Raw genomic sequence first — 16,443 nt, 5'->3', positions numbered from 1 at the left:
CTTGTCAGCTGGGTGACTTTGGTCAAGTCACTTCATTTCTCTGGGCCTCAGTTCCCTCATCTGGAAAATGGGGATGAAGACTATGAGCCCCCCGTGGGACAACCCGATCACCTTGTATCCTCCCCAGCGCTTAGAACAGGGCTTTGCACATAGGAAGTGCTTAATTAATGCCATCATTATTACTATTATTCAAGCGCTCAGTCCAGTGCTCTGCACACAGTAAGCACTCAATAAATGTGACTGACTGAATGAATTAAACGCGTCCTCGCAGAGAAGTCATGAGACTATATGTTGCCAACTTATACTTCCCAAGCGCTTAGTCCAGTGCCCTGCACACTGTAAGCGCTCAATAAATAGATTGAATGAATGACTCCCCACAACACATATGTATCTATCTGTATATATCTGTAATTTATTGTTTTATCTATTTGTATTAATGTCTGTCTCCCCTCTAGACTGTGAGCTCGTTGTTGGGTAGGGACCGTCTCTAGATGTTGCCAACTTGTACTTCCCAAGCGCTTAGTACAGTGTTCTGCACACAGTAAGCGCTCAATAAATACGATTGAATGAATGAACCTCTCTCCCCCTGGTGGAAAAGAAGCGGCACTGCAGCCTCCGTTGCCTGGTTACCTAATCTGTCAATCAATCCTATTTACTGAGCGCTTATGGTGTGCAGAGCCCTGGAATAAGCGCTGGGGAGAGGACATTAGAATAGAGTTGGTAGCCACGTTCCCGGCCTACAACGAGCTTACAGTCTGGAAGGGGAGATTGGTTAGTCAATGAGCACTTAACTGTGCGCAGAGCACTGTACTAAGCGCTCAGGAGAAAACAATAGAAGACACATAATAATGGCATTTGTCAAGTGCTTACTATGTGCAAAGCACTGTTCTAAGCGCTGGGGAGTTTACAAGGTGATCAGGTGGTCCCACGGGGGGGGCCCATTTTACAGATGCGCTAACTGAGGTCTAGAGAGGTGAAGTGACTTGCCCGAAGTCCCACAGCTGACAATTGGTGGAGCCGGGATTTGAACCCATGACTTCTGACTCTAAAGCTCGGGCTCTTTCCATTGAGCCATGCTGCTTCTCTCTCTATATATGTATTGTGTGTGTGTGTGTGCATATATATATATATATATATATATATATATATGTATTGTGTGTATATATATATATTGTATATGTATTGTGTATATATATATATAGTATATGTATTGGGTATATATATGTATATGTATTGTGTATATATATATATATATATGTATGTGTATTGTGTATATATATGTATGTGTATTGTGTCTATACAGGTGCTGTGGGGAGGGCGGGATGGGGGTGATGAGGAGGAGGAGAGGAAAAAAGGGGGCCACGGAGTGACAGTTCCTCATTCATTCATTCATTCATTCATTCATTCAATCGTATTTATTGAGCGCTTCCTGTGTGCGGAGCACAGGACTAAGCGCTTGGGAAGTCCAAGTTGGCAACATATAGAGACGGTCCCTACCCAACAGCGGGCTCACAGTCTAGAAGGGGGAGACGGACAACAAAACAAAACATGTTAACAAAATAAAATAAATAGAATAAGTATGTACAAGTAAAATAAATAGAGTAGTAAATGAGTACAAACATATATACATATATGCAGGTGCTGTGGGGAGGGGAAGGAGGTAAGGCGGGGGAGGAGGGGGAGAGGAAGGAGGGGGCTCAGTCTGGGAAGGCCCCACTGTTGGGTAGGGACCGTCTCTATATGTTGCCAACTTGTACTTCCCAAGCGCTTAGTCCAGTGCTCTGCACACAGTAAGCGCTCAATAAATGCGATTGAATGAATGAACAAACACCTCCCTCACACCCTCGTTTCCCGCTCCTTCCGCCTGCGGCCTTCGGGCCACAGGCCGCACTCCCACCTTCATCTCCCAAGACCACGGGCCCTCACCGCCTCACCCTTCCTTGCGCCCTCAGAAGATTCGCCAGCTGGAAAACAACATCGAGAAGATGACGATCAAGAACACCACTGGCCGGAACATCCACCTGCTGTATAAACACTTTCTGGGCTTCCTGAAGCAGGTGAGGTTTCCCTCGGTTTCCCCGTCCCGGGCCACGGGGTTTCGCCGTCCTGGGGCGACTGGCAGCCCCCAGCCCCCGAACTCCGACGCCCGGGGAGGGAAATGGCTTTCGGATCAGCTGGGCCGGGTGGACAGGACAGCTGGACTTAGTCCAGTGCTCTGCACACAGTAAGCGCTCAATAAATACGATTGATTGATTGATTGATTGGACTGGGCCTCATCCGGGGTTGCCGGATCCCCTAGCCGAGGCCAAGCGGGGCGGCAGGGTGGAGTGGATCATCATCATCATCAATCGTATTTATTGAGCGCTTACTATGTGCAGAGCCCTGTACTAAGCGCTTGGGAAGTCCAAATTGGCAACATATAGAGACAGTCCCTACCCAACAGTGGGCTCACAGTCTAAAAGGGGGAGACAGAGAACAAAACCAAACATACTAACAAAATAAAATAAATAGAATAGATATGTACAAGTAGAATAAATAAATAGAGTAATAAGCGCGCTGAGGGCGGGGAATGTGTCTGCTAATCCCGTTGCGCTCTCCAAGCGCTTAGTACAGTGCTCTGCGGCTCGGTGGCAAGAGCCCGGGCTTTGGAGTTCAAATCCCGGCTCCGCCAGTTGTCAGCTGTGTGACTTTGGGCAAGTCACTTCACTTCTCGGGGCCTCAGTTCCCTCATCTGGAAAATGGGGATGAAGACTGTGAGCCCCCCGCGGGACGACCTGATGGCCTTGTAACCTCCCCAGCGCTTAGAACAGTGCTTGGCACATAGTAAGCACTTAATCAATCAATCAATCGATCGTATTTATTGAGTGCTTACTGTACTAAGCACTTGGGAAGTCCAAGTTGGCAACATATAGAGATGGTCCCTATCCAACAGTGGGCTTACAGTCTAGAATAATAATAAATGCCATTATTATTATTATTAGTAGTAGTAGTAATTAGTAGTAATTAATAATTAGTAATAATTAGTAATTAGTAGTAATTAGTAATTAGAGAAGCAGCGTGGCTCATTGGAAAGAACCCGGGCTTTGGAGTCAGAGGTCATGCGTTCATATCCCGGCTCCGCCAATTGTCAGCTGTGTGACTTTGGGCAAGTCACTTAAGTTCTCTGGGCCTCGGTTCCCTCATCTGTAAAATGGGGATGAAGACTGTGAGCCCCCTGTGGGACAACCTGATCACCCTGTAATCTCCCCGGCGCTTAGAACAGTGCTTTGCACCTAGTAAGCGCTTAATACATGCTATCATTATTATTAGCAGTGGTGGTAGTAGTAAGCACTCAATAAATATCACCAATTGATTGATTGGGTGGGACCGCAGCTGTCATGTGCAAGGTGTGAGCCTTCCCAAGCGACCGGAGGGAAAGCTGCCCTGTCCGGCTTTGCCTCTTGCGTGCTGTGTGACCCTGGGCGAGTCACTTCCCATCCCCGTCCCTCGCTTGTCCAATCTGTGAGTGGGAATTCGATGCTTGTTTTCCCTCTCCCTCGCTCCGCAGCGGGCAGGGCCCGTATCCAACCTGACGACCTTGTTCTCTCCCAGGAGCTGGCCGCCTACCCTTCCCAGCTGGACGGCATGGAGAACATGGTGTTCGCCTACGAGGGCGCGCTTCAAGACATGACCCAGATGGCCCAGGAAGCCATCGAGGTCACAGAGGCGGCCAAGGTCAAATCCCCCAAACCCATCCCGCCGCCCACGTTTTCCCGCCTCCCGTGGCAAGGGGCCATTTTCCCATACGTCTCCGCGTCGTTCCGGTCTCCGGGAGCTTCCCGGTGGTTCGCCCGTCCCCCTTTATCCGCCCCTGTCCTCCCGCCCGCCCCCCACTCCCGACCCCCCACAGGTGAACATGACCGAAATGGAGACGGCGTTCATCGCGGAGCGCCGGGCTCGGGAGAGCCAGCTGAGCACCCAGAAGAAGCAGATCGACAGGATCCGGCTGAGAGATGCCGGCGACAGGCACCGACGGGTGGGACCTCGGGCTGGGCGACCCGAGGAGGGGGCCGAGGGGCGTCCCGCCAGTTCCCGGAGCCGACCGGGACGGCCGGGCCGGATCTGGAGGAGGGCGGGGAGGAATGGGAACGCGGTTCGGGATCCCGGTGGGCCTCACAGGGCTCTTCCGCGTTTCCCTTTGGCAGTCCAGGAGAGACACCGACTTCTCGTTGGCGGGCGAGGAACCCGCGAAAGGTGAATCCCTTACTTCTCTCTGGGATTGGTTCTCCGCGGAACGGGGAGGAATTAAGGGTTGTCGACCGTGGGAAACGATCCTGGGAGTCGGAAGGTTCTGGGTTCTAATCCCGGCTCCGCCACTCGTCTGCTGTGTGACCTTGGGCGGTCACTTTACTTCTCTGTAAAATGGGGATGGAGACTGTGAGCCCCACGTGGGACAGGGACTGTGTCCAACCTGATTTGCTCGTATCCACACTAGCACTTAGTATGGTGCCCGGCATCTTTAAGACTGTGAGCCCACTGTTGGGTAGGGACTGTCTCTATATGTTGCCAATTTGTACTTCCCAAGCGCTTAGTACAGTGCTCTGCACACAGTAAGCGCTCAATAAATATGATTGATGATGATGATATATTAAATGCTTAACAAGTGCCATAATTATTATTATTATTATCAATCCCATCACTCCTCCAGCTGTCCCGACTTCTGTGGGTCTCGCAGGTCAAAGTGACGGTCGTCTTTGGGAATTGGGCAGGGGATGGCCCTCCGTGGGTGACGGGGAAGGTGCCAGAGGGAATGGGGGACACGGATTGCTTTTCTAAAGGTAGATATTTTGGTTGGGGGTTCTCCCACGTCTCCTGGATATCATCGCTTGGGAATTCTCCCATCATTCGTAGCTGTGATGTTCAGAGAGGAAGCTCGGGGTGTTGCGGCTCCTGGCTCGGAAGGATAGGCTGCTAATCGGCTAACGTGACTCACGTTTTATACCGGGCGTACGGCGAAACGTGATGATTTTAGGAGCACCTTTTCTCCGAAGTCTGTGAGCTTCCCGCGATCCCAGAGAGTTTCTTCAGGGGCATCCAAGAACCCCCGAACTTTCTCCAGAACCTCAGTGTTGCCCTCCTGGGTCAGTGTGAAACCTGGGGCAGCATCCAAGCTCCAGAACTTGGCAGCCGTCAGGGGCCTGGGGGCCCAAATTAAATAACTGGGCTTGCTGGAAACCCACTTGTCCCTTATAAAACCGGAGGATCCTCACCACCCTATTTCTGGAAGCCTGGGTCCTTATATTATAATAATAATTGTGGTATTTGTTGAGCGCTTAAAGTGTGGCAGGCACTGTACTGAGCACCGGGGTGGATACAAGCGAATCGGGTTGCCGTCCCACGTGGGGCTCCCGGTCTCCATCCCCCTTTTACGGATGTGGTAACTGAGGGGATTCCTTAATTCCCCTCCTCTTCCAGATTTTCCAAGTACTTGTCCAGAGTGAGGGGCTCGAACGGACCGGCTGTCGATGCCGGCCTCCTTTTCCCCCCGATTTCCAACAAGTGGAAACCATTTTCTGCCCCGAGGAACGGAAAGGGATCGGTTTCCGCCACAAGCCGACAGATCCGCTTGGAAGTCCGCTCTGCCTCTAGATTGGAAGCTCCTTGTGGGCAGGGGACGTGTCTCCCAACTTTGTCGTGTTGGCCTCTCCCAAGTGCTTCGCACACAGTAAGCACTCAATAAATACCATTGATTGATTCATCGATCCACAGCTGGACTCTCCTAGAGCTTGGGAGGCTCTGGTCACCTTGGGTACCTCGGTGTCCTCATCTGTAAAAATGGGGCTAATAATAATAATAATAATGGCATTTATTAAGCGTTTACTAGGTGCAAAGCACTGTTCTAAGCGCTGGGGAGGTTACAATAATAATAATATTGGCATTTATTATGCGCTTACTATATGCAAAGCCCTGTTAGATGATCAGGTTGTCCCATGGGGGGCTTACAGTCTGAATCCCCATTTTACCGATGAGGTAACTGAGGCCCAGAGAAGTGAAGTGACTTGCCCAAAGTCACCCAGCTGACAGTTGGCGGAGCCGGGATTGGAACCCATGACCTTTGACTCCAGAGCCCGGGCTCTTTTCCACTGAGCCACGCTGCTTCTCATATTGTATTTATTGAGCATTTACTGTGTGCAGAGCACTGAACTAAGCGCTTGGAAAGTACAATTCAGCAACAAGAACAGTGCTTTGCACATAGTAAGCGTTTAATAAATGCCACCATTATTATTATTATTATTATTATTATTATTATTATCTCCGTTCTCCCTCCCTCTTAGGCGGTGAGCCCCAAGTGGGGAAGGGACTGTGTCCGATCTGATCTTTTAGACTGTGAGCCCACGGTTGGGTAGGGACTGTCTCTATATGTTGCCAATTTGTACTTCCCAAGCGCTTAGTCCAGTGCTCTGCACACAGTAAGCGCTCAATAAATACGATTGATGATTCTTTTGTATCTCTCCCATTGTTCGGTGCGGCGCTCGACACGCGGTAATGATGACATTTATTAAGCGCTTACTATGTGCTGTTCTAAGCGCTGGGGAGGTTCCGGGGTGATCAGGTTGTCCCTCGGGGGGCTCACGGTCTTGATCCCCATTTTCCAGATGAGGGAACTGAGGGCCCAGAGAAGTGAAGTGACTTGCCCGGAGGCACACAGCTGCCCATTGGCAGAGCCGGGATTCGAACCCGTGAACTCTGACTCCAAAGCCCAGGCTCTTTCCACTGAGCCACGCTGCCTCCAAGCCCAGTTGGTATTATTATGAGACTCCCCCTGCGGATCCCCCTTGCTTTTCTGGGTCCAAACCAGACCTGAAATCACAGAGAGAGAGCTCAAGGGAACTGATCACCCACTGTTGGGTAGGGACTGTCTCTATATGTTGCCAACTTGTACTTCCCAAGCGCTTAGTCCAGTGCTCTGCACACAGTAAGCGCTCAATAAATGCGATTGATGATGATGACTGTCTCTATATGTTGCCAACTTGTACTTCCCAAGCGCTCAGTCCAGTGCTCTGCACACAGTAAGCGCTCAATAAATACGATTGATGATGATGATGATGATGACTGTCTCTCTATGTTGCCAACTTGTACTTCCCAAGCGCTTAGTCCAGTGCTCTGCACACAGTAAGCGCTCAATAAATACGATTGATGATGATGATGACTGTCTCTCTATGTTGCCAACTTGTACTTCCCAAGCGCTTAGTCCAGTGCTCTGCACACAGTAAGCGCTCAATACGATTGATGATGATGATGATGACTGTCTCTCTATGTTGCCAACTTGTACTTCCCAAGCGCTTAGTCCAGTGCTCTGCACACAGTAAGCGCTCAATAAATACGACTGATGATGATGATGATGATGATGACTGTCTCTCTATGTTGCCAACTTGTACTTCCCAAGCGCTCAGTCCAGTGCTCTGCACACAGTAAGCGCTCAATACATACGATTGATGATGATGATGATGATGACTGTCTCTCTATGTTGCCAACTTGTACTTCCCAAGCGCTCAGTCCAGTGCTCTGCACACAGTAAGCGCTCAATAAATACGATTGATGATGATGATGATGATGATGACTGTCTCTATATGTTGCCAACTTGTACTTCCCAAGCGCTCAGTCCAGTGCTCTGCACACAGTAAGCGCTCAATACATACGATTGATGATGATGATGATGATGACTGTCTCTCTATGTCGCCAACTTGTACTTCCCAAGCGCTCAGTCCAGTGCTCTGCACACAGTAAGCGCTCAGTAAATACGATTGATGATGATGATGATGATGACTGTCTCTCTATGTTGCCAACTTGTACTTCCCAAGCGCTTAGTCCAGTGCTCTGCACACAGTAAGCGCTCAATAAATACGATTGATGATGATGATGATGATGACTGTCTCTATATGTTGCCAACTTGTACTTCCCAAGCGCTCAGTCCAGTGCTCTGCACACAGTAAGCGCTCAATAAATACGATTGATGATGATGATGACTGTCTCTCTATGTTGCCAACTTGTACTTCCCAAGCGCTCAGTCCAGTGCTCTGCACACAGTAAGCGCTCAATAAATACGACTGATGATGATGACTGTCTCTATATGTTGCCAACTTGTACTTCCCAAGCGCTCAGTCCAGTGCTCTGCACACAGTAAGCGCTCAATAAATACGATTGATGATGATGATGATGATCGTGTGCGAACTACGGTCTCTCCCAGCCTCATTCCTTGTCAGATTACGGATTTCTCCCCCAACTCGCCCTCTCCCCCTCTCTGTTTCTCTCCTCCCTGCCTTTCCTCTCTCTCCCACTCTGTTTTCCTCTCCTCTCCTTCCCTCCCTCCCTCTCTCTCTCCCCGCCATTCCCCTCTTTCACATCCAGGGAAGAAGCTGGAACCTTCCAAATCCCAACTGGAGTACGAGGCCCAAGTCACCTCTGAGGTGGAGAAAGTCAAGAACGCGGTGCAGTGCTCGAACCTCTGGGTAAGGCCTTGGCTTTCTCGGCTCGGGAACCCGGGAGGTCTGAGGAAATATCAATCAATCAATCAATCAATCAATCAATCGTATTTATTGAGTGCTTACTGTGTGCGGAGCACTGGACTAAGCGCTTGGGAAGTCCAAGTTGGCAACCTATAGAGACAGTCCCTACCCGACAGTGGGCTCACAGTCTAAAAGGGGGTCTAAAAGGGGAATAGAGAGAGGACTTGTACTTCCCAAGCGCTTAGTCCAGTGCTCCGCACACAGTAAGCGCTCAGTAAATTCAATTGTATTTATTTATCCATTCAGTTGTATTGATTGAGCGCTTACTGTGTGCGGAGCACTGGACTAAGCGCTTTGGAAGTCCAAGTTGGCAACCTATAGAGACAGTCCCTACCCAACAGTGGGCTCACCGTCTAAACGGGGGTCTAAAAGGGGAATAGAGAGAGGACTTGTACTTCCCAAGCGCTTAGTCCAGTGCTCCGCACACAGTAAGCGCTCAGTAAATTCAATTGTATTTATTTATCCATTCAGTTGTATTGATTGAGCGCTTACTATGTGCGGAGCACTGGACTAAGCGCTTGGGAAGTCCAAGTTGGCAACCTATAGAGACAGTCCCGACCCAACAGTGGGCTTACAGTCTAAAAGGGGGTCTAAAAGGGGAATAGAGGACTTGCTTCCCAAGCGCTTAGTACAGTGCTCCGCACACAGTAAGCACTCAGTAAATTCAATTGTATTTATTTATCCATTCAGTTGTATTGATTGAGCGCTTACTGTGTGCGGAGCACTGTACTAAGCGCTTGGAAGGTACAATTCAGCAGTAAAGAGAGACAGTCCCTGCCTACACGGGGCTTATGGTCTAGAAGGGAGGAGACAGACCTCAGAACGAGTGAACAGGCGTCAATATAAATAAACAGAATTATAAATACATGCATATCACCATCATCAATCGTATTTACTGAGCGCTTACTGTGTGCAGAGCACTGTACTAAGCGCTTGGGAAGTACAAGTTGGCAACATATAGAGACGGTCCCTACCCAATAGTGGGCTCACAGTCTAAAGTACTGCATATATACATAATATATACGTATATTATATACATAAAATGCATATATACGTAAGTGCTGTCAACTGTTACTTCCAACATTCATTCATTCAGTCAGTCATATTTATTGAGCGCTTACTGTGTGCAGAGCACTGTACTAAGCGCTTGGGAAGTCCAAGTTGGCAACATATAGAGACGGTCCCTACCCAGTCTAGAAGGGGGGAGACATCATGCTGAGCATTCATTCAGCCGTATTTATTGAGCGCTTACTGTGTGCGGAGCACCGTACTAAGCGCTTGGGAAGTACAAGTTGGCAACGTATAGAGACGGTCCCTCCCCAATAACGAGCTCACGGTCTAGAGGGGGAGACAGACATTAATACAGATAGATAAAACAATAAATTAAAGATATCTATCCAGACAGGTGTGGTTGTGTTGGTCGACTATTCTCTAAATCCCCAACTGGGCCCTAAAAATTGTGTGTAGTTCAAAAAGCACATTATAAGAGATTCACCCATTCAATCGTATTTATTGAGCGCTTACTGTGTGCAGGGCACTGGACTAAGTGCTTGGGAAGCACAAATCAGCAACATATAGAGACGGTCCCTACCCAAAGACGGGCTCACAGTCTAGAAGGGGGAGACAGACAACAAAACATGTAGACAGGTGTCAAAACCGTCAGAATAAACAGAATTAGAGCTATATCATCATCAATCGTATTTATTGAGCGCTTACTGTGTGCAGAGCACTGTACTAAGCACTTGGGAAGTACAAATTGGCAACATATAGAGACAGTCCCTACCCAACAGTGGGCTATGCACATCATTAATAAAATAGAGTAGTAAATATGTACGGCTAGATCATTTTTACTGTAAAGTGACTTTATTTTAGTGAATTTTCTTATAAAATTATGACAACAGGAAAAAGTTTCCATTTCAAACACTACCACTTTTTGAAAATTTGAAACTGTCATCAACAATCCCAAGTTTATTCAATAAACAGTATTAATCGGTGTGACAGCTGACTTTCTCCAAACATTACTGTTCAAATAAACTAAATAAGAATAGAAGAAAAGCATTTGGTCTAATAGTGAAAGAACAAGGCTACGCAGGGCTGTAGATTTAAACTATTTTCATGTATTTTGAAACTAAACTTGCAAAATACTGATTAAAACTAGATATCAGGTCATGTTTAAAATAGGAATCATATGGACTGTGAGCCCACTGTTGGGTAGGGACTGTCTCTATATGTTGCCAATTTGTACTTCCCAAGCGCTTAGTCCAGTGCTCTGCACATAGTAAGCGCTCAATAAATACGATTGATGATGGACAGCTGTTCCTGTGGATGTACTGAATCAAAAAAAAATATATCATCATCATCATCATCAATTGTATTTATTGAGCGCTTACTATGTGCAGAGCACTGCATAGACTTAAGATTCAGTAGAATGTAATTAATCTGAAAGATTCGACCAGATTGTTTTAGCCATTGAGAATATATCATTTATTTCTCGATTTTCTTTCTTTACTTTTAGAATGAAATCTTATTATTGGTATATTCTAGACTGTGAGCCTGTTGTTGGGTAGGGACCGTCGCTACGTGTTACCAACCTGCACCTCCCAAGCGCCCAGCACAGCGCCCCGCACACAGCAAGCGCTCAATAAGCGCTTAGTACATGCTCTGCACGCAGTAAGCGCTCAATAAATATGATTGAATGAATGAATGAAAAAATATGATTGAATGAATGAATTAATTAACGAAATCCGACTGTAGTTTTCCATCAGTCACTAAACAGGGATCCATAGGTCCTGTTTGCCACAAAAGAAATCCCTCAGACACCAGAGCCCCAGTTGCTGACACCCGGAAAACAATGTCACACCCACCTTTTCAAGGGAGAAGCAATGTGGCCTAATGGAAAGAGCGTAATGGAAATAACGACTGAATGCATGAACGAAGGAGAATCATGGACCGTTCCGACTTGGGAAGGCCGGGAGGGTGAACGGAGGGAAAAATTCACCGAGATAGAGGCGGGAAGCTGGGCTTCTCAGCCTTTAATTACCTCCAGGGACCGGAGGCCGTGAACTGTGTAGCAGGAAAGAGAGGCACAAGAGGAGCAGAATAATAATAATAATGATGATATTTGTTGAGCGCTTCCTATGTGAAATATGACTGAATGCATGAATGAAGGGGAATCATGGGCTGTTCCGACTTGGGAAGGCCGGGAATGTGAGTGGAGGGAAGAATTCACCAAGATAGAGGCGGGAAGCTGGGCTTCTCAGCCTCTAATTATCTCCAGGGACCGGAGGCCGTGAACTGTGTAGCGGGAAAGAGAGGCACAAGAGGAGGAGAATAATAATAATAATGATGGTACTTGTTAAGCGCTTCCTATGTTAAATCATCATCATCATCATCAATCGTATTTATTGAGCTTACTGTGTGCAGAGCACTGTACTAAGCACTTGGGAAGTACAAGTTGGCAACATATAGAGACAGTTCCTACCCAACAGTGGGCTCACAGTCTAAAATACCATCTATAATGATGGTATTTGTTAAGCGCTTCCTATGTGAAATACGACTGAATGCACGAATGAAGGGGAATCATGGGCTGTTCCGCCTTGGGAAGGCCGGGAGGGTGAGCGGAGGGAAGAATTCACCGAGGGAGAGGCAGGGAGCTGGGCTTCTCAGCCTCTAATTATCTCCAGGGACCGGAGGCCGTGAACTGTGTAGCGGGAAAGAGAGGCACAAGAGGAGCAGAATAATAATAATAATGATGGTATTTGTTAAGCGCTTCCTACGTGAAATACGACTGAATGCATGAATGAAGGAGAATCATGGGCTGTTCCTACTTGGGAAGGCCGGGAGGGTGAGCGGAGGGAAGAATTCACCGAGGGAGAGGCAGGGAGCTGGGCTTCTCAGCCTCTAATTATCTCCAGGGACCGGAGGCCGTGAACTGTGTAGCGGGAAAGAGAGGCACAAGAGGAGGAGAATAATAATAATAATGATGGTATTTATTAAGCGCTTTCTATGTGAAATATGACTGAATGCATGAATGAAGGGGAATCATCATCATCAATCGTATTTATTGAGCGCTTACTATGTGCAGAGCACTGCACTAAGCGCTTGGGAAGTACAAATTGGCAACATATAGAGACGGTCCCTACCCAACAGTGGGCTCACAGTCTACAAGGGGGAGACAGAGAACAAAACCAAACATACTAACAAAATAAAATAAATGGAATAGATATGTACAAGTAAAATAAATAAATAAATAAATAAATAAATAGAGTAATAAATATGTACAAACATATATGCAAGGCTGGGAGGGTGAGCGGAGGGAAGAATTCACCGAGGGAGAGGCAGGGAGCTGGGCTTCTCAGCCTCTAATTATCTCCAGGGACCGGAGGCCGTGAACTGTGTAGCGGGAAAGAGAGGCACAAGAGGGGGAGAATAATAATAATAATGATGGTATTTGTTAAGCGCTTCCTATGTGCTAAGCACCACTCTGAGCACCGGGGTAGATCCAAGGTAATCAGGTCGGACCCAGCCCCATGGGGCTCACAGTCTTCATCTCTATTTTTTAATATTTTGTTTTGTTGTCCGTTTCCTGCTTTTAGACTGTGAGCCCACTGTTGGTTAGGGACCGTCTCTATATGTTGCCAACTTGGACTTCCCAAGCGCTTAGTACAGTGCTCTGCACACAGTAAGCGCTCAATAAATACGATTGAATGAATGAAGGAATATTTTACAGTTGAGGTAACTGAGGCACAGGGAGGGAAGTTAATAATAATTATGATATCTGTTAGGTGCTTACTATAGTGTATAAGCACTGGACTAGATACAAGGTACTTAGGTTGGACACAGTCCCCGCCCCACGTGGGGCTCACCGTCTTCCTCCCCATTTTACAGTTGAGGTAACTGAGGCACAGAGAAGTTAATAATAATTAAGATATCTGTTAGGTGCTTACTATACTGTATAAGCACTGAGCTAGATACAAGGTACTTAGGTTGGACACAGTCCCCGTCCCACGTGGGGCTCACCGTCTTCATCCCCATTTTACAGGTGAGGTAACTGAGGCACAGAGAAGTTCATAATAATTATGATATCTGTTAGGTGCTTACTATACTGTATAAGCACTGAGCTAGATATAAGGTACTTAGGTTGGACACAGTCCCCGTCCCACGTGGGGCTCGCCGTCTTCATCCCCATTTTACAGGTGAGGTAACTGAGGCACAGAGAAGTTCATAATAATTATGATATCTGTTAGGTGCTTACTATACTGTATAAGCACTGAGCTAGATACAAGGTACTTAGGTTGGACACAGTCCCCGTCCCACGCAGGGCTCGCCATCTTCATCCCCATTTTACAGGTGAGGTAACTGAGGCACAGAGAAGTTCATAATAAATATGATATCTGTTAGGTGCTTATAGTAATAATAATAATAATGGCATTTATTAAGTGCTTACTATATGCCAAGCACTGTTCTAAGCGCGGGGGAGGTTACAAGGTGATCAGGTTGTCCCACGGGGGGCTCACAGTCTTAATCCCCATTTTACAGATGAGGGAACTGAGGCACAGAGAAGTTAAGTGACTTGCCCAAAGTCACACAGCTGACAGTTGGCCGAGCCGGGATTTGAACCCACGACCTCTGACTCCAAAACCCGGGCTCTTTCCACTGAGCCACGCTGCTTACTATACTGTATAAGCACTGGGCTAGATACAAGGTACTTAGGTTGGACACAGTCCCCGTCCCACGTGGGGCTCGCCGTCTTCATCCCCATTTTACAGTTGGGGTAACTGAGGCACAGAGAAGTTAATAATAATTATGATACCTGTTAGGTGCTTACTATACTGTATAAGCACTGGGCTAGACACAAGTACTTGGGTTGGAAACAGTCCCCATCCCACATGGGGCTCGCCATCTTCATCCCCATTTTACAGTTGGGGTAACTGAGGCACAGAGAAGTTAATAATACTTAATAATTAATAATAATTTAATAATTTAATAAAAGTTAATAATTATGGTATTTGTTAGGGACTTACTAGATGCCAAGCGCTGTTGTAAATACACTGGGGGAAATACAAGCTAATCAGATCAGATACAGTCCCTGTCCCCCATGGGGCTCACAGTCTTCATCCCCATTTTGCAGATGAGGTAACTGAGGCACAGAGAAGTGAAGTGACTTGCCCAAGGTCGCAAGGCAGACGAGTGACGGAGCCGGGATTAGAACCCAGGTCCTCTGATTCCCAAGCCCGGGCTCTTGCCACTAGGCCCTACTGAGAAGCAGCCGGGCTCCGTGGAAAGAGCCCGGGCTTTGGAGTCGGAGGTCATGGGTTCAAATCCCGCCTCCGCCGATTGTCAGCTGTGTGACTTTGCGCAAGTCACTTCACTTCTCTGGGCCTCAGTGACCTCATCTGGAAAATGGGGGTGAAGACTGGTGGGACAACCTGATCACCTCGTAACCTCCCCGGCGCTTAGAACAGTGCTTTGCACATAGTAAGCGCTTAATAAATGCCATCATTATTATTATTATTATAAATGCTGTTGGGGCTGGGAGGGGGGAAAGAGCAATGGGAGGAAGTTAGGGCGATGCAGAAGGGAGGGAAGCAGCGTGGCTCAGGCTTTGGAGTCAGAGGTCATGGGTTCAAATCCCGGCTCTGCCAACTGTCAGCTGGGTGACCTTGGGCAAGTCACTTCACTTCTCTGGGCCTCAGTTCCCTCCTCTGTAAAATGGGGATTAAGACTGTGAGCCCTCCGTGGGACAACCTGATCACCTTGTAACCTCCCCAGCGCTTAGAACAGTGCTTTGCACCTAGTAAGCGCTTAACAAATGCCATCATTATTATTATTAAGGGAGGGGGAGATGAGGAAAAGTAGGGCTTGAGCCCACTGTCTCTGTATGTTGCCAACTTGTACTTCCCAAGCGCTTAGTCCAGTGCTCTGCACACAGGAAGCTGTTTATGTGTATATATGTTTGTACATCATCATCATCATCAATCGTGTTTATTGAGTGCTTACTATGTGCAGAGCACTGTACTAAGCGCTTGGGAAGTCCAAATTGGCAACATATAGAGACAGTCCCTACCCAACAGCGGGCTCACAGTATAAAAGGGGGAGACAGAGAACAAAATCAATCAATCAATCAATCAATCGTATTTATTGAGCGCTTACTATGTGCAGAGCACTGTACTGAGCGCTTGGGAAGTACAAATTGGCAACACATAGAGACAGTCCCTACCCAACAGTGGGCTCACAGTCTAAAAGGGGGAGACAGAGAACAGAACCAAACATACCAACAAAATAAAATAAATAGGATAGAAATGTACAAGTAGAATAAATAAATAAATAGAGTAATAAATATGTACAAACATACCTACTAACAAAATAAAATAAATAGAATAGATATGTACAAGTAGAATAAATAAATAAATAGAGTAATAAATATGTACAAACATATATACATATATACAGGTGCTGTGGGGAAGGGAAGGAGGTAAGATGGGGGGGATGGAGAGGGGGATTTGTTACTCTATTTATTTATTTTACTTGTACATATCTATTCTATTTATTTTATTTTGTGAGTATGTTTGGTTTTGTTCTCTGTCTCCCCCTTTTAGACTGGGAGCCCACTGTTGGGTAGGGACTGTCTCTATGTGTTGCCAACTTGTACTTCCCAAGCGCTTAGTCCAGTGCTCGGCACACAGTAAGCGCTCAATAAATATGATTGCTGATGATGACGGGAAGCGCTCAATAAATACGATGGATTGATTGATTGACTGGGAAGGCCCCTTGGAGGAGATGGGCCTTCAACGAGGAGAAATTTTCCATGGGATTGGAGGCGGGAGGGCGTCCCCGGCTTGACTGGGAAGGCCCCTTGGAGGAGATGGGCCTTCAACGAGGAGGAATTTTCCATGGG

General features: G+C 47.2%; 1 protein-coding gene across 1 annotated transcript in view; it reads left to right on the top strand.

The window, feature by feature from the left end:
* Nucleotides 1-16,443, top strand: part of CCDC183 (coiled-coil domain containing 183) — a 47,738-nt gene that overhangs the window by 9,819 nt on the left and 21,476 nt on the right. Inside the window, exons 5-9 of the mRNA XM_038767849.1 lie at nt 1,953-2,057; nt 3,592-3,714; nt 3,890-4,015; nt 4,185-4,233; nt 8,389-8,489. Coding sequence (XP_038623777.1) covers nt 1,953-2,057; nt 3,592-3,714; nt 3,890-4,015; nt 4,185-4,233; nt 8,389-8,489 — 504 coding nt within the window. The remainder of the gene's footprint in view (nt 1-1,952; nt 2,058-3,591; nt 3,715-3,889; nt 4,016-4,184; nt 4,234-8,388; nt 8,490-16,443) is intronic.

Source organism: Tachyglossus aculeatus, chromosome 27 (assembly GCF_015852505.1).
Source record: "Tachyglossus aculeatus isolate mTacAcu1 chromosome 27, mTacAcu1.pri, whole genome shotgun sequence".
Lineage (NCBI taxonomy): Eukaryota > Metazoa > Chordata > Mammalia > Monotremata > Tachyglossidae > Tachyglossus > Tachyglossus aculeatus.
This window is presented reverse-complemented; position numbering and strand designations above follow the sequence as displayed.